General features: G+C 44.8%; 1 protein-coding gene across 15 annotated transcripts in view; it reads left to right on the plus strand.

Annotated features, from left to right (window-relative positions):
• Window positions 1-24682, plus strand: part of NCOR1 (nuclear receptor corepressor 1) — a 1934049-nt gene that overhangs the window by 1464777 nt on the left and 444590 nt on the right. For all 15 annotated transcript variants that reach the window (XM_078679968.1, XM_078679976.1, XM_078679969.1 and 12 more), the window contains 3 exons: window positions 1930-2287; window positions 6500-6727; window positions 6971-7180. In XM_078679968.1, coding sequence (XP_078536094.1) covers window positions 1930-2287; window positions 6500-6727; window positions 6971-7180 — 796 coding nt within the window. The remainder of the gene's footprint in view (window positions 1-1929; window positions 2288-6499; window positions 6728-6970; window positions 7181-24682) is intronic.

Genomic DNA, 24682 nt, shown 5'->3' on the forward strand with positions numbered 1-24682 from the left:
TCCAGTATTATTTTTCATAGATTCACATGCGACCCTCCCACCTCCCTGTTACTCAGGTAGACCTCTCATTTCTGGTTATACACTTGTCTCTCACTTGGGGCTGGAAATCTGAGGTATGATGGCTCTGCTGGGGAGTGTGATGTCAGGGCTGGCAGCTGATTGGCTGAGTTTTGGTCCAAATAATGAGGAGGTTTGGCAACCAAATATAATAGACCCCTATGGGACTTTCTAAGCAGTGTTTTACTCTATGATACTGCTATAGTCATTCTGTTACCGTGAGACTCCCACCATGATGATGGGGAAGATACAAGCATGTGAATCTATGAAAGCTAATACTGGAGAACCATAGTGTATAGGTAAGTAACTAGTTTTTTTTCCTTTGTAGAAGCAATTTAGAATTATCTGTACCGGCCCGTGGAGGGATGTGATCAATGATTTGGAATATTAATTGTGCAATGCCTTGACGAGCTTCTTCCCAATGTAACGCTAAGATTGAGGTGGTGCTCTTATTCCTAATCCAACTTTGATGTTCAGTGAAGCGAGTCTTCTATTTTCCTATCGGTCTTGCCAATATATAGTAAGCCACATGTCATTTGATGGAGTAGACTACGTGTGTGGAATTACAATCAAACGCTTGTTTTAATTTTATTTTTTCTTCAGTCCTAGTAGGCAGCAACGTGTCTCCCCATATGACATTGTTGCAATGGATGCAGTTCCCACATTTAGATGTACCAGTCTTGATGTCTGATCTCTTAGACTTCCTGTACGATAGTATCTCTTTGAGATTGCGTCCTGTTGTAAACGCAAACAGAGGTTTCGCCCCGTTTAAGCCATTAAACTCGGGTTCCTCTTTCAGGAAATCCCAACGTTTCAAAATGATCTGTTTGAATTGAGATGAAAATGTAGAAAACTTAGAAATAAATACACTCCTATATTTTTAGTACATGACGCACCTGCTAGTCGACAGTTGTGAAACCTCACTCGAGGTTCATCATTAACTGATCTGTGAAATCCAGTGTCGAGTACAGCATCTGAATGGCATTATATCAGTAAGACAGACACACTCAGGCGTGCACATTTAACTGGTTCACAGTTTGGTCACCAGAGGGGTTCTAGGTCGTTTGTCCATGTTGTTTTTCATGTTCACACTCGGTGTGCATGGTTTTTGCATGACTTTCACAGTGATACTAGAATTCTGACGTGCATAGTTTTCAGTGACACGCCCACTCGAGATGTAATTTGTAATTCCAAGAGGCCTATGGTTTGTGATTTAAATGATTGCATGCTGATGGTTCTATTCATGTGCATTGTATAGCATTTCACTGTTGTATTCATTTTCACAGGTTCGCCCCTGACGAAGGGACAGGCAGTCGCGAAATGCATTGGGCTGGATTTTTATCCTCAATCGCCTGCAATTACGCATTGTATATTTTGAATGTAGCAAGTTATAGTGACAATTACTAAAATTTGTGAAGAAATATTGTGTTCTTTAAACATGCAATGAGCAATAATTTGCATATTTTGTATGTCAAAACTGTGTTTTTGATTAAATGTATTAATCAACCATGCAGAAGGAAGACACTTTCTAACAGTAAGTAACTTGTACTTTTTGTTTGTCAGCCATCTTGGTCAGTCAGGATTTCCACATTTGGAGTATGTCCTGCACACTTTTTTTTTTGTAGAAGTCTTCTTTCCTGCCTATGATTTCTGAACCAAAGCACTATAAAGTTCAGCATTAGTATTGAATTACAGCTTTTTTTAGCATAATGAGCTCATCATTTAGATTTTTTGTCTTTGGTTTGGTAGAAAGTTTCCCTATGCTTTTAAATAAATTTGCATGCAAAACAAAGTCCTACAAAAAAGGGAAAGCTGCATTGCCTTTGAGCTAATTCTAAACTCATTGTGTGCTTTCTTTCATCATTCTCACAGGGTACACCTATAAAATATGAAAGCAATTCAAGTCAGTCTTCAATCAAGCACAATGTAAAATCTCTGATCACAGGGCCCAGCAAGCTGCCCCGGGGAATGTCTCAGATGGAAATTTTGCCAGAGAACTTGAAATTGGGAGATCGGGGGAAATATGAGGATTCCAAAGTGACAGACTCCATGCGCCCACGCCATACTTCAGTGGTCAGTTCTAACCCTTCTGTGCTCAGGTCAACTTTGCATGAAGCCTCAAAGTCACAGTTGAGCCCTGGTGTTTATGAAGATTCCAGCGCCAGGAGAACACCAGTGAATTACCCAAGCCCAGTGTCCAGGAGCTCACCAATGGCACGGGCAGGAGAAGGTAGGTGCTCCTTGTTGACCTTACTTTAGCACTCAGAGAAGGAGATCAGCTGGCAACTTGTAGTATATTATTCAACTCATAGGACAGGGACCTAAATGTTAAAGATCAACTTTGCATTTGTGCAGTGGTTGCCATTCCACTCCCTAGTTTCTTTTGCCTGCGATCCTTGAAAATTATATTTTGTTATGAACTGTACTTCACAGCTTTTAAACATTACGTCCCTTTTAGGACTTCTTTCCATAACCACTGAGCAAGCTTTGACATACTGTGCTAGGGTACTTTTTGAGTAGACTTCAAAACTGCTGTTGACAAGTTGATTGTGTTTGGTCAACTATTATTAAATAGAAGTACTGCTGACTCTGAGGGCAATGCACGTCTCATACTGTCTTTTCTATAAATGGCATATGATTATCATGCGTTGTTACTAGGAAGTGTACGTTTTAAAGGTAGATAATACTTTTTGCCGCTAATAATTCATACTGGAGCAAATAAATGAAAGTGGGAAATTGTTTTGAATTATGACTTGAAGAGCGCCAGATTGATTACAAAGCACACATTCACCTATCCTGAATAAGTGACCAGCATTTGGACACCAATTTAAGTAACAATCAGTTTTACGGTTATCTTCAGATAGTTGCTCTTGTCTTTCGCACACTAAGTAAATTCTATTGGGTTTTCAAATCTTTAGCTGTGCTGACAACAATCTAAAGTCTTTGGATTTACCAAAGACCGCTAACTGCATGGAACAATACATGAACATCTTATATTCATTGCTCTGCTTCTACATAAAATACTTGCATCGTAGCGGTGCCGTTGCTTGCTGTCATTCGTGGGTTATTTTTTCTACTTGATGTTTGCTTTTTTTCACAAGTCAATTGTATCCACAGCTTAGTGCGCCTGCTGCCTAAGCATATTGAAATCATTCACTAGATCACAAGCACTCCTATGAATTTTCAAACGTTCACTCTAACGTCAGTAACTGCATTAACACCTTGTTAATTTATGTCTTGCTTCTCTGTTTCTAACACTCCAGGCCGATGGTCAGAAAACATTTCCCTAGAATTAAGATTTATTGAAGATAAGCAATACTTAATTATATTTTAAATTGCATTTTAATGCTCAGTTCTGCTGAAGTGGTTTGCCCATTTTAGCACTCTTAAGTTTTAGCATGATCATAGTCCTCCTAAAGAATTTTGTTTTGATTTTAATTACTGACGAATAAATTAATACTAATTTATAAGATCCTGTATTATAACTGGGGAGATAGCAATCTATATACTCCCCCAATTATAGAATCAAGTGCTTTGCTAGGTAAATACAGTATCAGTGAGAAAACTTGGGCTTACCCTTTTTTAGCTGTTGCAAAAGAGTGTCTGTTTTAATTGGAGAAATAAAATGAAAGTATTTCTGCATAACAAAAATGCTTAGTCCAAAAAACAATTAGTTAATTTCCAATACCAATTTAGCAAAAAGAATATTCATGTAGAGTGTAAAAAAAAAACTAAAACTTGTTCAAGAGGATCTGGAGATAAGACTTTCAGAAAAAAATGTCAAACCCCTCCCATAGGAACAATGGATGTGTAAAAGTCCATGTTAGTCCTTGCGCCCTACCGGTAATGACCACTGGAGACCTTGTTGCACCAAATGTGGAAAGCAGTTAAAAGAAAACTGTTCTGTCTCACAAAAGCAGGAGGGCAAGGACAGTCTCAATTTCCTTGCATAGTTATACACTCAATACTTCCTACCTTCCTGGTGCTCGGTGGATAGCACTATAGCCATAGAGTCAAGGGAATTAAGTCTTCCTTACCCATCTTCCTTAGTGCCACAACCAAAGTCCAGTCTCTGTATCTGCTTCCTCCATCAAAGCTGCTGCGTTCCAAGGGAGAGAAAGATTTCTCTCCCTCTTGCTTTCTTATTGCTACAGCGAGATTCTTGTCCAATTAGGTTTGTTTTGTCCAAAGTGCCTGCTGTGGCCTAGATTTGCTGGTGGACTGCTGCAGGCTAGCTTCTCTTTGAGGCACATTTCCAGAGTTTGAATGCAATGGAAAATTGATCCATCCTCTGTCTCAAACATACAGGCTCTCTCTTCTTCTCTTATTCACTAAAGGTACTTTGATGGTCTGATTTCCACAAACAATTATGGTACTTTAGGGGTGGTGGGTGAAGGGCCCTGCTGCTCCAAACTGTTTTAATCTGACCAAGGACTCTTCCAGATTTCCTGATGGTGCCTGATAGGGACATTTATTGTCAATTACTCTCCCTCCCCTAACATTACTCAGATATGCCGGGTCTGGTGGCTCAGTGGACTAATACGTCTACTGCAGGGTCCTGTGTTCGACCTCATGGTCACAGGTTAAAATCCCGTTGGGTCCACTCAGATATCGATAAAATGAGTACCATTGAGTTGGGTAACAACAAACATCTGTTATTCAACGCCGAGATACCCGTAGTGGTGAACATGCGCTTTACAAATACACATGTTGTTATAAGTCAAAGTGATATTTCTAATATTTACTTGCCCCTGTCTTCCTGCAAGGGGTTATCCAGCAAGTCAGCCACATGAAGGTCCATTTGTTCTTTCATTGAGCCATGATTGGTGGTGTTTACATTAATCCTGGACAAGGTAGAGATGTGAAAATCCTGACGAGTTGCTAGAGTGAAAGTCACCTGGCAGAACGTGTTTCAAGATTGGCCAGGCTCCAGGCAAATATGTGCAGGTTTTTATTAAGTCATCTTTGTGGTACTTGTTCACCAATATATTAGATTTTTGATTAATTTTTCAGTGCTCTGAAAGAGATTTCTGTTGTCCTGTCCTAAGCCAACTTAATCTTAAAGCTGTCTTTGATAAAAATGGAGAGATTCTTTTAACCTTGTGCAGTAAATGCACTTTGTAATTTTTGCACTGAAGAGACATGCCAGTTCCAGGTTTACTTGGTTCCCCTTTGTACAGTCTGCTCCCAGGTCTCAACGTTCCCAAGATGTAGACTTCAAAAGTACAGGGCCTCAATGGCTTTTGCACCATAAAAGTGTAGTATTTCTAAAAAGTGAGACATGCTGCATGAAATAAACCAATTGTCACCATGCTTAGGGGGTCAGAGTATATGCACTGAGAGGGGTTTAACAGCCTCCTGGTCTCCAGAGTCAAAAACGCAAGCAGAATACAGTTGTAAAAAAATGAAGAGGGTTAATCCAACTTTAAGTAGTCAGAATGTTGACAAGTATGTGTTAACTTAATAAATGCTGTACATTTGTTGTCTCAGGAATCTGTTTGTTAGAATCTGAGGGAATTGATTTGTTCGAAGGAACCAGGTCAGCTGTATGTTTTCAACTGTATATTAGTTTGTTGTGCATGTTCTGTGTGTTGCCAAAATTCTGGTATTTGTTTCCAGTTCTGCGTCATTGCCAATGGCCACCAACATAAAAAAAATAATGGCATTAATGTGCTAAATATTACAACTGAGTTGTAATGAGAGATGTAAACTCACAGGCTACACCTCTATTCCATTTTGCAAACTTTGCTCTTCTGATTAGTGTTTTTTTCCTTTGATTGCAACCTCTAGATTTCTGATTCTAGGCCTAGTGGTAGCATCCTTAGTCTGGCAGCTTTTGTGCACTTGTATAAATCCCCATGTACTCTTTTCTGGTCTCAGCAAGCAGCAGACAACTTAATACTATTTCCACTACAAGCAATCATTGTCCACGCTTCCCAGGAGTCTCCGACAAAGAGGCAAAAAATAGTAAAGGTTTTTAAAGAGGCAGTATTATATTGGACTAGAAGTGCGCTCTCCTGAATGGGATACATATGCTTTGGAGCGGTGATGAGTATGAGTGCATAGAGATTACAGGTTGTGTACTTGAAGATGAACAGTTCATTTTAATTTCCATGAATGAGAGTAAGTCATCTTTCTCATCACATTGCCAAGTAAATGGTCTGTTTACAGGCCCTGCAAGGTGAAATTAGATACTGTTGTGAATTAGTTTTTGTCCAAGTTAAAAAAAAAAAAAGAAAAACCATAAACAGCCATTTGAGCACGAAGAGGGTGGGTAATGCCCAGTCAACAATAGGGTGGCAAAGTATTTTATACCCTTTCAGCATCATTCAAATTACAGCAATCCACCTACTAGTTAGATCTGAATGAACATACAAAATCTAGTCCACACCTGACTTTTACATGTGTTTTGCAGTGCCTTAGATTATCATCCCTCATTTAGGCATTATGAGTTCTGCAAAGTCGTCCAGCCATGACCGAAAAAATGCTGTGACTCCAACTCAGCGTGAAAGTTTACCTGCCAAGTCTCCTATACCAGGAGTTGACCATGGAGGATCCCACAGTCCATTTGATGGCCACCACAGAGGAGGACCCCCACCAGAGATCTTCAGAGGACAGTTCCCCCATCATTTGGACCCAACTATGCAGTTTCATAGGGCTTTGGACCCAGGTAAAATCATAGTTTATGTGCTTTGTTTTCATGTAGAAGTGACCTTCACTAGGCATGCCGATGTGCACTCTTGTCTTTGATAATTCTGTCTTATCACAGTTTCAATTAGTGGATGTAATTGTTTTGTGCATGTATGTTTAAATATTAGAAAGAGTTTATCATCTCAAGGTTCCTCACTGCAGTTGATAATGCATGATTTGTGACTGTATTGAATAATCTTTCTATTTTCTCTCCTCTTTACAGCCACAGCAGCATTCCTTTTCCAGAGACAGATGTCTCCAACCCACGCATACACCAGCCAATACCAACTGTGTGCCATGGAGAACACGCGGCAGACCATTCTCAATGACTACATTACGTCGCAACAGATGCAGGTCAATTTGCGGCCTGATTTAGCTAGAGGACTTTCTCCACGAGAACAGACCTTGGCTTTGCCCTATCCAGGGGCTAGAGGTACATTGCATTGTATGGTACTAGTATACTTTTGACCTATGTGTTGCCAGGTTATTAGTTTAATATATGCTATTTGGAAACATCCTCAGAACTACATGCTTAGGGCTCAATATGCCAATATTTGTCCATCAGACTGTCCAAGATGACACCTGTGGCCCTGAATACCCACACAGGCATCAAACATCACATTCGAACAAAACACCACACACACATACATGTACATGTGCATGCTTCAAAAATATGTATAACATCTAAGTTTGGACACCACAGATGAGGTGTGTGTTAATGCTATTTTACTTATTTAGTGTTTTATCTTAACTAAATGACTGTATTGAGTTCAATGTGTCTTACATAAAGCATGTATTGTTATCATTTGCTATTTTCCTACCATTCAGTCCAACACTTAGCACAGCATGTTTAATATAAAATCTCCCATGCATATAACTTACCTTAGATGTGCCTTATAGCTGGCTACCATGTCACTATGATGCCAGAGCCCAATATGAAGAAATGACAGTTACATAGTAGTACATGCTAGAGTCCTAATCACATGCCCGACAAAGTTTTGACACATTGCTTGCAACAGCTCCTACCATCCAACAGTGCATGTTGTCAGTATAGTCTACATATGCTTATAATTGTCTTGTCACAAATTGAAAATGTTAGCAAGACCAGGTGATGCCTTAATTCACTGAGCATGGCACCAAAATTGTATAGTTGGGAAAGCGTTTTACCTCAAAAAACACGGATACCATTATGTATCCTGGGGCCAATCTGAAAATGTTAGCTAAACCAAAGCATATCCTTACACACACACACACGTTGTGTTAATGCTACATAAATATTTAGTTTAGTCATTTAAAATAAATGCTAACAGTACATGAATCCATCCACCCAATACTCGTCAAAGTTTTCAGTCTTGAAGAGACACATTTTACTTTCCTTTTTAGGTCGAGCGCTGCGAGGCATGCTGTATCTCCTCTACGGACATTGATCCTGCCCCTAGCTTCCCATTAGTTCCTGTGTGTGCTTGTCTAAATTCCCTTCCTTTCTGTGGCTAATTGTCACATTTGTCCCTCATTTTGCCGGATGGTTTGTGTCCCTAGCGACTGGCCCTGTTACATTTATATTTGCTCTTCTGTCTATTTCGTTAAATTTTTGCATTCTTTTTCAGTTTCCTTGTGAGGGAAACACAGCTCATTCTCTGCTGCTGCTTCATTTCCTCCCCTACCCTTTCATTTCACTTCTCTCCCCACCAGTCTGTACCCGCCTTTGGGGACAGAAGGTGGACGATAGGCACAGTGCGCCGCGCTTCATGTTTGCTAGGGTATTTCCAGGTAGCGTGTTAAGCATGTGTACGTTGATTACGGTGCTTTTTAAAACATTTTATTTATTTATTTATTTATTTTGATTGCCTCGGCTGGTGTGTTTAAAATGTTTAGTTTGCTGGTTTTCTGGAGCAGACCCATCCCACGCCCCGTTGATGCCACAGCTCACTTTAAAGAAAAAGCAGCATGCGCGCAATATGAGGCTCTTTAAAAAAGGTTGTTATTCCACTAGTTTTGTCCAGTGGTGTAATGGTTCTGTAACTGTGCAGTATTCTTAATACCAGTACTTTGTGCGACACTTGCCTTGTGAAACATATGGCTGCAAACGTCAGATTGGATTCCTGTTTCTTTTTGCCACCTCTTCGCCATGCTCGTAATTCAGTGTGGTAGTTCTGGGTTTCCTCTACAAACACCTTGACGCTGATTGAGTGACATCAGCACTACATACACAGTGATTGGTTGCTGATAAAATTACACCCCGGCAGGAAGGGTGGGAAAATATGCGCGGGGAGCACTGAGGAGAGTGCACGACTCCACGGTAGGCACACCTTTCAGCAGCATGTTCTAGAAGCTTTTCCTATGTTTGTACATATTATTATTTTGTTTTTGTATTGCTGCATGGCTGACTGGACTGTGAAGAGCATGCTGCTGTAGAATGTATTAATTTTGATAAAGCTCGCCTCTTGGTGTAGTAGCGTTACCAGACAGCTGACATAAAGCAGCAGCACATCCTATTCACAGACCGACTCCGCAGTATTATAATCACCTCGCTGGAACCGACTTTGCGGTCTCTCCTCGAATTCTGAGGACCCCCTCGACTTAGCAGCCGCACGGACCATGTACACTTAAGCTACCTGACTAAGACTGGGTGGCTGCTACTTTAGTCACATCTCGGCCATTCTGACCGTGCAATTAATCGCTGCGATGACGCGGTCTTAATCTTCATTTTTCCCTACGTGCAATTCATTGGGTTCATTCCCCTCCCGACCTTCTACCCCCATTTGTCAGGTGTTTTTTTTTTCACCTCGACCGATCACATTGCCCCACCCTTAATTGTTGCGCTCAGCCATCAGCAGGCTCACTTGAAATACCTTTTGCTCACATATTTGGTCCTGATGATGATCTCAATTTCTTGATATCGAAACGCCTTCAACCTCCTTACAACAAAAAACTCCTATTATTCCTTATGATTTTTACCAAGGAGTTTCTACCTATGTTGTCAATGCGATGTATGCTTTTATTTTTTTTCTCTCACCACATCACGTCCCTTTTCACTTCTATGTGAGCACTGGATCATTAAATCCAAACTACCTATATTGTTGAATAAATGAAACTGTTTTCAATAAAAATAATTCTTTCCTAGAATAATTTTTTTGTGTCCCTTATAACATTTACCGAATAGAGGTTTTTTCTGTTATACTTTATATAATTAACAATCTGCTTTGAAGGGGGCGTGGACTGCTGCGAAGCGGAATGGCAACTCCTTGAGTGTGCTCCGCTGATTGGAATAAAATCCTCATCTAATCCTGCACTCCGGATCGTCCAAACGACGCCCAGGACGCTTCACATGTAGCTGCCAGTGTGGGGAATACTCTGTGAAAACCTTGAGGTTCTGCCTGCACCCGAAGCCGAGATCTGCGGGCGGAGGTGCATGCGCCGGAGGCTGGCGAGGAAATGTGTTGTGCTGCCAGCGGTGAGCATCGGTAATTGAGCTCGAGGCCTCAGACGTTGGGCAGGCCTCTAGCTGATGGGAGGAGCGCTGGCTGCTTGCTGGCCGAGGAGTCACCCGACCCGGGGTAGTATTACCTCGCAGGCGTAGCGACGGAGGAGCCAGGGGGACTGTTTGTGGCCGAAGAGTGGTGCGTGTCCTGGACAATTTTACCACCGGGAGCTACGAATGTGCGGACCCTATGGAGAGAGCGGAGCGGTGGCTGCCATGGACCGGGAGTGACGCGCGTGAGCCTCCTTGGGGCCGCCGCTGAAGCCAGCGTTGTGAGTCACGGGCATTGTGTGATAGGGAGCTGGGAGACACACACAACCCTCTGCCTTGCTAGCAGATTGACCCAGATCATAACTTCCCTGCAGGCTCCTATTGTCTCAGCCCGGCTCCTGTGAACTTTGGCACCCGTGGAGAGCCTTTGTGAGAGATTGTGCCTGCCATTTTGTTGCACGTATGGATGCTGCCCGTGATCGCCGCCCGGCTTTTTAACTTACAGGGCTGGTGCCTGGCCTGCTTCGGGGACATGAGGTGTGCGGGATCTCCTGGGTGAGTAGCTTTTCGCCTTTGGATCTGGTGAAAGGGCTCCTTGTGGGTAGGCGAGCTGGTGGAAGCTGCCGGGAAACAGTGATGGTGCTACTGGTGAGACTCTGACTTGTGTTGTGGAGGTGGATTTGCCGGTCTACGGGAGCGCTGAGGTGGTGATATCCACGAGGTGAGGTGTATCTGGCTACTAGTTATCCTGCCCCCTTGTGCCCTACTGCTGTGGTGGGGGGAGGCCACCTGTGTGCCACCGTTGTTGTTGGGGCCAGTGTAGGGGTGGACTGCCTCCCGTGTTGCTGAGGGAGGCTGCGCAGCCCTGACTTCTTGCCTTGGGGAAATTTTGGACAGTGATTGGATCCCCACCTGCTCGCATAACGGGGCTAGGTGAAGTAGCTGTGAGGGGAGGCGCTATCACAGGGGGCTGCCGTTTCACCCTTTCTAAACACAGAGGAGGTGTTTTCTTCTCTTACGTGCTCTGAGACTATGTTGCAATGGGCAACCAGGATCCTAAACACCCTAAACTAAATTTTGAGAATTAACGCTCCACCAGGCATGCGGACTCGGAGCAAGACTCACAAGCGGAGGGCCAGCGAGACTCCCAAGGGGAAGATCTGAGGACGCTCATGCTTGAGATGATGTTTAGTCTCCTCAACATCGATATAAAAGTGGACACTCTGACATCACATCTAGACTGTCAAGTCGCAGGTGTCCACCCATGAGACGCGCCTCGATGCCCTGGAAAACCGCATACTGAATTCCATGAGTTCTGGGTGGAAACCAAGGAACAGCTGCTACACATGGATAAGCTACTGGGAATTATACGAGCAAAGAATGACGATTTGGATGCCAGATCACGACACAACAACCTCCGCGTAACTGGTGTTCCGGAGACAACCGCCATTTCTAAGTTGGAAACATACGTTGCAGATATGTTACATGAACTATTTGATCCGCACCTCTCGACGGTCTTCATGGTGGAAAGGGCGCTCAGATCGCTGGGGTAGAAACCCCCTGTTGGAACACCACCTAGGCCGATAATAGTGAAGGTTTTGAATTATCAGGACAGAGACCTAATACTGAGGAAGGCCAGAGAACAGGGACAATTACGTACAACGGTAATAGGATCTCGTTCTACCTGGATTTTACTCCTGCGGTGCAGGCGGCGAGACGGGCGTTCCTACCGGCGAAACGTATTCTTCTGCAAGCACAAATCCCGTACTCTCTGCTGTATCCGGCTAAGCTCAAAGTGTCTATAGATGGAACTACCCACTTCTTCAATGATGCGAAATCTGCCCTGAAATTCACCAAACATGTGGGCGGAAAGAAGGGCAAAGGGCATATGCAAATCCTGGAGGCGGCAGGAGGACATTTAAGTGACAATGACTAACTTGGGTATTGTATTATCGCTTGCATGGCCAATGTTGCGCTGCAGATCCAGTGTATCGTCATTTTTGTCATGACTACAGGTTCCATTATATTATGCCATGCTGATCTTTACTGATTTCAAAAGAATGAAAGTCCTGGGCATGTTGGGATATCCGCAGAGTTTCCGGCAACCTTGTATAACACAAAGTAGCTCGCCGGTATTGCTGCGCCCCCAAGGTTCCCGATTTCGTTAACTCTTTGTTTGGAGTTCTTTATTGCTGGGGAGGGTCATCTACAACCTGATTGGGGGGTTGGAGTGGGGGGGGGTGTTCTGTTGTTAGATGCCAGTACAAATGTTGTTTGGTGTTTAGACGCTGTCGCTATAGGTAGGAGTGGGTTAAGATGTTGTTGTATGCGATGATTACTGTAGAATACTGGTATACATATGTCTAACATTGTTTAACGTGGAATGTCCGGGGGCTCAATGATGGCAGGAAGTCGAGGCTGGTACATGCTTACTTAGCGCGTCATAACGTTGACATCTGCCTCCTACAGGAGACGCATCTAAATGCGACGCCATCCCAGAGACTTCGACATGGGAAATTGGGCCATATATATTCTGCTATATATTCAAATTATGCACGCGGGATGGCTGTCTTGGTTACACGGGGACTGGACTGGAAGGAGGGGCAGATCAGTGTAGATCCAGAGGGTAGATATGTTCTGATACAGAGTTTCCCCATGTGGTATGTGGTATATCCATGGTTGTGGTTGCTATATACAGCCCTAATGCGGATTCCCATGACATTTTTAATGCTGTTTGGACGAACATCAAGGCGATGGACTGCAGTACGATACTGTGGGGGGTGATTTTAATGCTATCCTTGATGATGTGCTTGACAGGCGAGGTGCAGCACGATCTTCACACCCGGCGGCTAGCTCTGCCCTGAAGGTGATAATAGTGGACGGAGAATTGGTTGACATATGGAGAAGCAGACATTACTCATTGCGGGAGGGTACTTGTGTTTCCGATCATCACAGTGCATGGTCCCGCTTAGACTTTTGGTTGGTGTCTCAGGATGTAGCTACTTGGACTACTAGTGTGGAGCACATGCCGCGATCCCTGTCCGACCATGCCCTCTACCTTTTGAAATTGATGATCCCGAACCTGTCCAGGCGTGCATTTTCTTGGCGCCTTCCGCCCCATGACCTCCTAGATGATGCCTTCAAGGAGGAGATCCGGAAGGTTATCACAGATTACTTTGAGCTAAATACAGGGTCGGTGAGCACCGAGGCCTCACTCTGGGAGGCATTTAACGTCGTAATAAGGGGTCAGTGCATAGCTCACCAGGCGGGGGTGTTAAAAGCCATAAGAGGCACATTTGCATCTTTAGAGGCAGGCATAAAAGGTCTGGAGTCTGAATTTTATGCTAGCGGGGATTTATAAACCTACTGGGCTGTTGAAAACTAAGTTGTTAGACTATGCGGAGGAAGCGCAACGAGAGGTGAAACTTCTGGGTAAATATGTAGAGGCCAGGAGATATGGAGAAGGGGACCGTCCGGGTCGCACATTGGCGGGTATGATAAGGCCACCTAGGTCTACAACTTATATACATGAAGTGCATACCGCATGGGATGCCACACTTGGGGGTCAGGGGGAAATCCTGAATGCCTTCACCGGGTTTTATTCCAACCTGTACACTGCCACTCAGGAGACATTCCAGTGGGAGGGGTTGGAGTCCTTTATGGACTCAATTGCTCTCGCTTGTTTCAACAACACGCATAGGAAATATATGGACCTCCCAGTGACCGCTGAAGATGTCGCCCTAGTCATAAAAAGCCTGCCCCATGACAAGGCCCCTGGTCTTGATAGCCTAACCACGGCCTTTTATAAGTCTTATGTCGGCGAATTGGCGCCCAGGCTTATGGCAGTATATGAGGAGGCCATGGAGGAGGGAGTGCTTCCAAAGACCATGAGAGAAGCCATGATTGTCACGCTGTTGAAGCCCGGTAAACCTTAAGGGCAAATGGACTCCTATAGGCCCCTTTCATTACTGAATGTAGCTGTAAAAATCCTGGCCAAATTGATAGCTAACCGGTTACAGCTACTGCTCCCTATGATAGCGCTTCCTGATCTATCGGGGTTTATCCCAGGTAGATCGACATCTCATAACATACGGACCGTTTTCTCTACTCTGCACTATCTTCATCCATCTGTCTATGCTGTGGCGGTGTTCTTGGACGCTACCAAAGCTTTTGACTCCCTTGAGTGGCCCTATCTATTTGCTATACTGGGACGTATGGGCTTCAGCCCTCTTCATCAGCAGGATCCGTCTGTTGTACATACTGCCTAGCGCCAGGATAAGGGTGAACAATTTGCCTTCCAAGCCATTCCCTATTTCAAGGGGCACGAGGCAAGGTTGCCCCTCTGTCCCCGCTTTTGTTTGCCATAGCAATGGAGCCTTTGGCGGCACGTATATGACAACACCACACGGCTCGGGGCATAGGGTTGAGCTCTAGGAGCCTTCTTATATCGCTATACGCAGATGATGTGACCCTGTATCTAGTTAACCCGGAGGTCAATCAGACCCAGTGTTGCGTGAATTCGTTAGGTTTGGCGGACTGCCTGGGGTCTCTGTCAACTGGTCGAAATGGGTAATTTTCCTTTGACGGACACCACCCCACAGATTTACTCTAAATATCCCCTGAAATGGGAAGCTGAGGCGGTTAAATATCTGGATGTTCAAGAAATTTGTAATTTGAACTTCGGAAGGTCTGCTGCGTGGCTGGAGGAGAAGGTCAGGATATGGGCGAGGCTGCCTCTGTGGTTGACCGGGAGGATAGCCCTGGCTAAGATGGTCATCTTGCCCAAGTTTCTGTGCCTGTTTGCAAATATCCCGCTCCCGCTTACGTCACACTTTTTCAATACTCTTATGTCGCATCTTGTCGCCTTGGCATGGGCGGGCGGTCAAGCTAGAGTCTCCTGGGATATATTGACACTGCCTCTGAGTCAGGGTGGGATTGGGAGCCCCGGATATGCACCTCTAAGCGCTTTGCGCTCAAGCTCAATTTTTGCTGTGTCCACCCGACCCCTTTTCAACCCCATGTGGCGGTGGAGCGGGATATGGTCGCGCCTGTCCCACTAAAGGTAGCCATCTGTGCAAAGGCTAGTCGTCCCAGAGGGGATATAGATTCTGCTGGCACACTGAGATGGGTGTGGGAGGAATTGCGCAAGCGGGCTGGAATTCCGATCTTGTATGCTCCCGCGCTTTCGCTGTCGCAGATCCCAATGCTACCATGCATTGCAGGGGGGATTAGTAGATCCCTGGAACAAAAGCTACACCTCTACACATTCGCTGATTTATTCCCCGATAATGAGTTTATGCCTTCGTATCGGAGGAGGGGCAGGCTGTGCCATTTTCGGAACTGTTTTTGTATCCTAAATTGCGTACAGCATGCCACGCGCTTAGTGAAGAGATTCCATCAGAACCCCCGGTATTCCCTGCGCTGGAGAACCTGGTAGGATCCCCATCTCCCCGTAAGCTGATCACTAGACTGTACAGACAGATGCAGAGCACAGCACCCGTGATCAAGCCAAAATCCCTGCAATACTGAAATGACGAGGTCCCGGTGCCATTGACGGAAGACCAATGAGAATTCTGTTGCGGTCAGCTTGCAGAGCTCTCACCGAACTATAGACTGCGCTTAATACATTTTAAATACCTACACAGATTTTTACAGGACACCTATCAGTCTGCACAGGATGGGACTTAGAGACGAGGACAGCTGCTGGAGATGTGGCTTATCTCCCGCCTCTTTCCTACACATAGCCTGGTCTTGTCCGTCGCTTGCAGATTACTGGTCTAATGTATTCATCTCGGTGAACCAGATTGTTGGACGGTCAGATGCCCCATCCCCCGCACTAGGTATACTAGGTTATGTTAAAAATACACCACCCAAATCACGTAAATTGCACGCGCTACTACTCTTTTTTGCCAAGAGAAGAGTGGCGATACACTGCGGTAGGAGAAGAGCGCCATCGATAAAGGGTTGGCTGGCCGATGTAGCATACGAACATACACAATTGGAAACATTCTGGGGGCTAATGCCGCCTACTTCCAGGCCCGCGACATTTGGGAACCTTATGTTCGAGGCATGTGGACTGCTGAATTCATATCTTAGCATAGTTCGCCGCCTAGTGTCGGATCCGGATGTTTGCACCTTGTTTTCTTGGAAGAGTCTTCGAAGTATCACGAGATAAGTGAATCCTCCCCTAGACTACAGTGCGCACAGGCATCTTCTCCATACTCAGCTTGTTTTTCTCCGCCATTGGGTTCGGATGCACTTCGACAACTCCAACTTCGGGATCGAAAGTTTCCTAATTTCTAAGGCCAAAAACCTCATAATTTTGACGGTATTGTTTGCGCTCGGTATCCCTAGTCTCGACAACTCTTTCCATCCATCTCTGGTAGTCGACGCGGGCCGTTGGGCCTTTTCGACGCCACGTGGGCCTACCGCCGATGGAAAGGACCCCGTTTAAAAGATGCCCGCAATGCTGATCCAAGTTCCCACATAGTGATAAGCATACAGTATGCAACAAGTGCCTGTCTCCGGAGCACAACGAGGAAGATTGTCCAGCTTGTGCACAGTTCCGGTCGAAGAAAACTATCCGGAACCGTAGAGCTGCTCGACAAGAGATACAGCAACAGGCACCTGAACCGGAAAACATTTTCGACGACGAACATGAACTTCCAGAGGCAGCGGACTCCGACCTAGAGCTAGTCACTGTAGAAGACCAGTCGTACTCCGATGAAGACCTCCCACCAGGGCAAACCGTGAGTACTAAAGCCCCTACCCTGCCTACACCTCCAGACAAGGCTCCGGTCAAAGCATCGCCAAAGGGCCTTAGCCGCGACCGAAACACCGCTTCAGAAGCCCCGCCTTCCGGCTCGGCTCCGAAGACCATTACCAAGCCTTCCGGTACCCCGGAACCGAGCAAGACCCTTTCCAAAAAGGCCATAGACTCAAAGACTTATCCACAGCCTAAAACGGGCCACGACACTAGAAAAGTCGTCGATCCGAAAAACACCGGTCAACCAAAAAAGGTCGTTGATCCAAAAAAGACTGTCGACCAGAAAAAGGACGTTGATCTAAGTAAAACGGTCGACCCAAACAAGGGCGTCGATCCAAAAAAGACCGTCGACCCAAAAAAGGTAATTGAGCCGAAAAAAGTAATCGACCCGAAAAAGGTCGTAGATCCGAACACTGCCTCCAAACCGAAAAAGGCCGTCGAACCGAAAAAGGCAGTCAAACCGAAGTAGGTCGTCGACCCGAAAAAACACATCGAGACGAAAAAGGCTGTCGACCCGAAAAAGACCGTCCATCATAAGAAGGTGTTCGAGTCCAACAAAGCCGTCGAGACGAAAACAGCTGTCGAGCCGACAAGAGACGTCGAGACGAAAAAAGCTCAAGATAAAAATAAAAACAAGCAAGCAACCGATCCAAAAACATCGGCGCCGAAGCCACGGACAGTGGAAGAAGAACTTTTTCATACTGATCCAGTGAGCCCAGACCAAAATAGACTGCATATAGACCCTAATACAGGACATATAACAGTCTACAATAAGAACAAGAGAAGACTGGACACTGAGGCTCCTTCTCCTGTTCCCCCTAAGAAAAAGGACTTTGGGACATCCCCTTCTAGACCTTTTACACCTCCTCCTTTCACTCCTTACTGCCTTATGTTCCATATTCTCCTACACCTCCACATTATGATGAGGAAGAGGACATGGGTGAACACCCTCATCAGGACTTTATAGACCCTGATGATCAGGGAAACCAAGATCACACATGGGAAGATCAAAATGGCCCTAATGACCCATATGATACACAAACCATACCAGATCCCTCCAAATATCCCACTAAGCCATCCCCTACTGACGACATGGTTGCTTTTAACCAGCTAGTTGACAGAGCAGCTCAGTATCATGGTGTAAGCATGCACACTGACCCTATAGAGGAGGATTTCCTATTTAATACCTTCCCAACATCAGAGAAGAGTCTACGCACACTCCCTATGCTAAAGGGAGTACTTAAGCACGCACCAGACATCTTTAAAGACCCAGCCAGAGCGCGTGTCCTCTATCCAAGAATTGAAAAGACATATAAACCAGCCCCTACAGACCCCTCTTATATCAAGTCTCAGTTACCACTAGACTCAAAAAGGGCAAATTCTCAAACAGGTGAGCCAAAAATCTTAGAAGCCTCAGGAAAGAGAGTGGCCTCTCAGGCAGCAAATACCTGGAGAATCTCAAATACACAAGCACCTTTAGCGCGCTATGACAGAGCACACTATGATGAACTGGAAGGATTATTACAACACCTACCAGAACCTTATAAGGCAAAAGCTAACAACCTAATTCAAGAAGGGAAATTCATCACTAACGCATCTATAAAATGCGCCCTTGATGCGGCCGATACAGCCTCTCGGTCTGTCAACACTAGTGTGTTGCTACGCCGGCATGTCTGGCTCCGCATCTCAGGTTTTAAAAATGAAGTACAGTCTACCATACTTAATCAACCCATTAACCAGGATTTCTTGTTCGGCCAAGCAGTTGATACCATCTTAGAAAAGATGAAGAAAGATACTGACACCGCAAAGTCCATGGGTGCACTTCAATTCCAACAGTCTAGGGCTGTGGTTCCCAAACTGTGCGCCGCGGCGCCCTGGTGCGCCGTTATCAGTAGCCAGGGGCGCCGCCGCACTATTTGGGAAAGATAGTATGTGGCCTCAGCGATGTCAGAAGTCCAGAGTGCCAGATCACTAGATAATTATGCGCGATTAAAACAAACAAACACTTAAGAGTATAAGTGATCAGAGCCGCTGGGAACATGAAAGCCCTTACTCACACAGCCTGCAGAATCTGTCACTAGGCCATTATCGGCACAGATTCTGCAGGCTCCCCTCCTCAGCAGCAGTGAGCCGACCCCAGACATGGTTTACAGATGGACTAGCGCTAGATGGCGCTGTGTGTCAGGCAGGACATAAACACAGCAAGCAAATAACTACAAGTGTTACTAGAGTAACATACATATGAGCACCTATTTGTTATAGTGAATGCCTAATCCAGTCAAGGAGTGTCATATTTTAAGAATAACCTTTAGTATTCATGCATGAAGATGGATCAGAAATTCTTTTTAGGTCATCATGTCCTCTATTTGTAGTCATAAATTTAATGGATGAAAAGCTTTTTGCCTATTAATGACTTCTGACATCACCTTTTCTTTTTATATAGCGCGAACATTACCCGAAGGTGTCAGAGCGCTTTACATAAGAGCCAGTTGCGATACATAAGGACTTAGGATTACATGCGTTACATAAAAGATACAAGCAGAAAAAAATTGCAAATGTACAAGTTATAAAGTCACACAGGGAAGAGGTATAAACAGAAATAAATTGCAAATGTACAAGTAGTAAAGTCACACAGGGAAGAGACAAATAGAAAAAATTGCAAATGTACACTCAAGGAAGAGATACAAATGGATAAATTCTAAGAGTCACATAGGAGTGGTAGAGAGTACAAAGGTCTACTACGGTGGTTCTCAAAGTGTGTGCCGCGGCACCCCGGTGCGCCGGTAAAAAAATGGTGGGGAGCCACGGCCAACTGCCAATTAGGTCAAGGGAGCCACGGGTCAAAAAAGTTTGGGAACCACTGGTCTAGGGGCTCCTTTCGCCGCTCCTCCTTTCGAGGCTCAGGCAGAGGCAACACATCACAGACCTCTTCATCTTTTAAAACAAATACCCAAGGCACCTTTAATAAAGGCTCCAACAGAGGAAGCTATAGAGGAAATAATAACAAAGGCACAGGACGTGGTAATAATAACACCAGAGACTCCGCCTCCAACAAACTGTGACTTGTTCACACTCCCTCCAGACCACTTAACACCAGTCGGTGGCAGAATAACACAATTCCTACCAGTCTGGAATGCCATTACCACAGACAGGTGGGTGAGACAAATTATCCAGTATGGTTACTGCCTGGAACTCACTTCTACTCCACCCAACATACCACCCAAACACCGTCCAATGTCAAAAGAACACATCACGCTGTTACAACAAGAGGTGCTGTTCATGCTAGAGAAGGGAGCCATAGAGCCAGTCCCTTTTCAACACCAGGGCACAGGGGTATACTCTCTATACTTCCTTATTCCCAAAAAAGACGGGTCCCTCAGACCAATATTGGACCTCAGACCTCTGAACCAATATATACTTTCAGAGCATTTCCATATGATCACTCTACAGAAAGTACTCCCGCTACTCCAGCAAGGCGACTTCCTCGCTACATTAGACCTCAAGGATGCATACTTTCACATACCTATACATCCAGCTCACAGGAAATAACTCAGGTTCACAATAGAGGGTCACCACTACCAATTCAAAGTTCTTCCCTTCGGGGTAACTACAGCACCAAGGGTTTTTACAAAATGCCTAGCAATAGTGGCAGCACACCTCAGAAGGCAACACATCCATGTGTTCCCCTACCTGGACGATTGGCTCATAAAAGCCATCTCATACGTACAGTGTGCAAACCATACGTCTCAGACAATCCAGCTTCTGCACAGTCTAGGATTTTCCATAAATTACCCAAAATCACATCTGCTGCCCTCCCACATACAACAATATCTGGGAGCAACAATAGATACCTCAGTGGCGAAGGCATATCCAAATCCAGCCAGGATATCCAACATACAGTCTCTCATTCAAAAATTTCAGCCACAACACTCCCTGCCATCTCGAGTGTTCATACAGCTTATAGGCATGATCGCCTCCTGCATATTCATTGTCCCTCATGCCAGACTTCAAATGCGTCCATTGCAAGAATGCCTAGCACAACAGTGGGACCAAGCTCAAGGCCAACTAAAAGACCTAGTGTTGGTAGGCAGTCGCACTTACAACTCTCTGCAGTGGTGGAACCCACAAAACTTTTCCAAGGGGCGACTGTTCCAAGAGCCAGTTCCACAAGTAGTGTTAACTGCGGACGCATCACTGACCGGTTGGGGAGCCCACCTCCTTCAATACACAGTCCATGGTCTCTGAACAGTCAAACAAGACATTGCATATAAATCACTTAGTTACTAGCAGTATTTCTAGCAATGAAGGCCTTCCAGAAATACTTGTACAACAAGGCTGTGTTAATCCGGACGGACAACATGACAGCCATGTACTACATTCAAAAACAGGGAGGTACACACACTCCACAGCTGTCTCACCTAGCGCAGAGCATATGGAAGTGGGCAATTCCAAAAAAACATCTTTCTCCTGGCCGAACACCTCCCAGGAATAGACAATCAGATCGCAGATCTACTGAGCCGACACAGCCAACAAATACACGAATGGGAGATTCACCCTTAAGTTCTCCAACCATTCTTCCAAAAATGGGGATAACCAGAGATACATCTGTTTGCCACAAAAGAAAACTCAAAATGCCAATCCTTTGCCGCCAGGATCCCACACCCGTTGACAAAGGGCAATGCGATGTGGATGAACTGGTCAGGCAGATTTGCGTACGCTTTTCCGCCAACCCCACTGATTCAGTTAGTGGCACGCAAACTAAGGCAACAGTGACTCACAATGATCCTGGTTGCTCCCACATGGGCAAGACAGCCATGGTCCAAACGCTCCTAGAACTATCAGTAGTCCAGCACCAAAGACTATGCCTGTCGCCGCAATTGCTAACACAGAACCATGGCGAAATCAGGCACCCAAATCCCAATCAGATGAACCTAGCGATCTGGCTCCTGAGGTCTTAGAGTTTGGACACCTTAACTTGCCTCCAGACTGCGTGAACATTATCAAGGAAGCAAGGCGCCCCACTACTAGAGCATGCTCCGCAGCAAAATGGAAAAGATTTGTAATCTAGTGCAATAACAACCAAATCAATCCATTAGATGCCTCCATCCAAAACATAAGCTGTTACTTGCTACATCTTCGAAGATGTAATCTAGCATACTCATCCATAAGGTTACACCTTGCTGCTATAGCAGCATATCTTCAAAACGGGCAACACTTGTCCCTGTTCAGAATACCACCTATCAAAGCTTTTATGGAGGGACTTAAAAGAATTATACCTCCAAAGCATCCACCTTCGCCAGTCTGGAACTTAAACGTAGTACTAACCAGACTCATGGGGCCACCTTTCGAACCACTCCACTCATGTGAACTGCAGTACTTAACATGGAAAGTGGCATTTTTAATTGCCATTACCTCTCAGACGAGTGAGTGAGCTACAGGCACTAACCATTCAGGAACCCTTCATGCAAATACACCAAAATAAAGTTGTGCTTCGTACTAACCCTAAATTCATGCCAAAAGTTATTTCCACTTTCCACATCAATCAGTCCATAGAATTGCCAGTTTTCTTTCAAAACCCGCAGTCGGTAGCTGAAAGAGCCCTACACACACTAGATGTCAAAAGAGCTCTGCTATATTACGTAGACAGAACTAAATCATTCAGAAAAACAAAGCAACTTTTTGTTGCTTTTTCTCCACAACATAAGGGTAATCCCATTTCTAAGACAGGAATAGCCAGATGGATAGTTAAATGCATTCAACTATGCTATCAAAGCGCACTTTAACAGTTCCCCCAAAAGCCCACTCAACGCGCAAAATGGGGGCATCCATGGCTTTCCTAGGAAATATTCCCTTAGAAGATATATGTAGGGCAGCTACATGGTCTACCATACACACATTCACTAAACACTACTGTGTTGACGTGCAAGCTAAGCAACAAGCTGCAGTAGGCCAGGCTGTCCTTAAACCTCTTTTTCAAACCACTGCAGCTGGTACAGGCGACCACCGCTAGAGGAGAAACTGCTATACAGTCTATGCTAAGATATGAATTCAGCAGCCCACATGCCTCGAACGGAAAATGCTACTTACCAGTATGCATCTGTTCTTGGCATGGAGGGCTGCTGACATTCATATAGCCCACCCCCCTTCCCGGTGCCTGTCACAGCTGCAGGTTACCTTCTTAACATACACTTACATGGTCATCTCTTAGTTTTCTATACTCCATCTTTGCCACAATGGCGAAAAACAATCTGAGGATGGAGAAGATGCCCATGCGCACTGTAGTCCATGGGAGGAGTCACCTATCTCGTGATACTTCGAAGACTCTTCCAAGACAACAGGGTGCAAACATCTGGACCCAACACTAGGCGGCAATCTATGCTAAGATATGAATGTCAGCAGCCCTACATTCCAAGAACAGATGCATACTGGTAAGTAGCATTTTCCATACAGTGGGTCACATCACAAACGGCAGGTACTGATACTGGGCAAGCTGCGGTTGGGGGACCTTTGGCATGATTGGGCAGGCACCTGGATGTTACGTATTGAGGGGCGGGTGGTTATATCTTGTCTCCTTCAACAGATTGGGGCAAATGGCTGTATATATGAAGGATTGCAGGTCTGCTGTGGTGTCCAGTTGATTATTTTAACCTCTATTCCTGTGCATGGCCCATTATTGGTTTGATGTCGGAGATCCCTCGACCCTCCGCAAGCATTAGCGATGTGTAACTGTCGTATTGCAAACATGACGTGACCAACAGTTGTACACCTGGATTATCATATGGCTTATGTCTACACCATAACTCATGATTGATGTAACTGTGACTGGCTAGTTTTGTAATTGTATTGTTTTGCAACCAATGTAACTGCAGAAAAAAACCAATCTCCTTTGAAAATAAGTCTTTTTAATGACCTATTGGCCTTGTATGAACCCTTGTTTTTTTTCAAAACCATATAGCAGAGTGAGGCACTATGAAACTAAGTGGTTTAATAGCATATTGTCTTCCATATCCCCCTGGGCTGTTTTAGCATTTCTTTAGCATTTAATCCAGTGAGCCTCAGGAGAGCACCTTGGCAGTGCAGCACACTTCACATGTATTTCATTGCTACAGAATTGGTATCGGTCAGAAATGACGCAGCTAGATAATTTTGTCAAGCACCTTAGACTAGGGTTTGTTCAACAGTCACACCTCATCAGAAGCCCAGCGTCAGGACTTTTTTTTAGGATCCTCTCATTTCAAGTGAAGGTGAAAATACAACCTGCAATAGTAGTCTTTAGTCTATTCACACACAGAACTTCCCTGGCCTTTTCCATTTTTACCATGTGTGCGTGTTTTTTCTAGACTTTTCAGAAATCTATTTGAATGAGATAATCTCCCCCAGATTTGTCCCTCTTGTTCTCTGATGAAACTACAGGAACTAAGTGTGACATTATGAAATCAGGTAGTTCTCATGAATATTTATTTCCAGCACTTGATATCTAGCTTTCCTTTTTGTGTTCCTATTTAAGGTTACCCATCTTGGGTTTTTTTCCTTTGAGAAAAGCAGAGTTTAGTTCATGAACCTGAGGCCCGATTAACCTTCACCCTGCCTGCTCCTTGAACAGTAGCTGTCTTCATGCTGCTATCTTCCTGTAGAGTGCAGTTTAAAAAAACTTCATCCAGCACCTCTGCACCCTGACACACCAGGGCAGGTAAAGA

Source organism: Lissotriton helveticus, chromosome 3_1 (assembly GCF_964261635.1).
Source record: "Lissotriton helveticus chromosome 3_1, aLisHel1.1, whole genome shotgun sequence".
Classification (NCBI taxonomy): domain Eukaryota; kingdom Metazoa; phylum Chordata; class Amphibia; order Caudata; family Salamandridae; genus Lissotriton; species Lissotriton helveticus.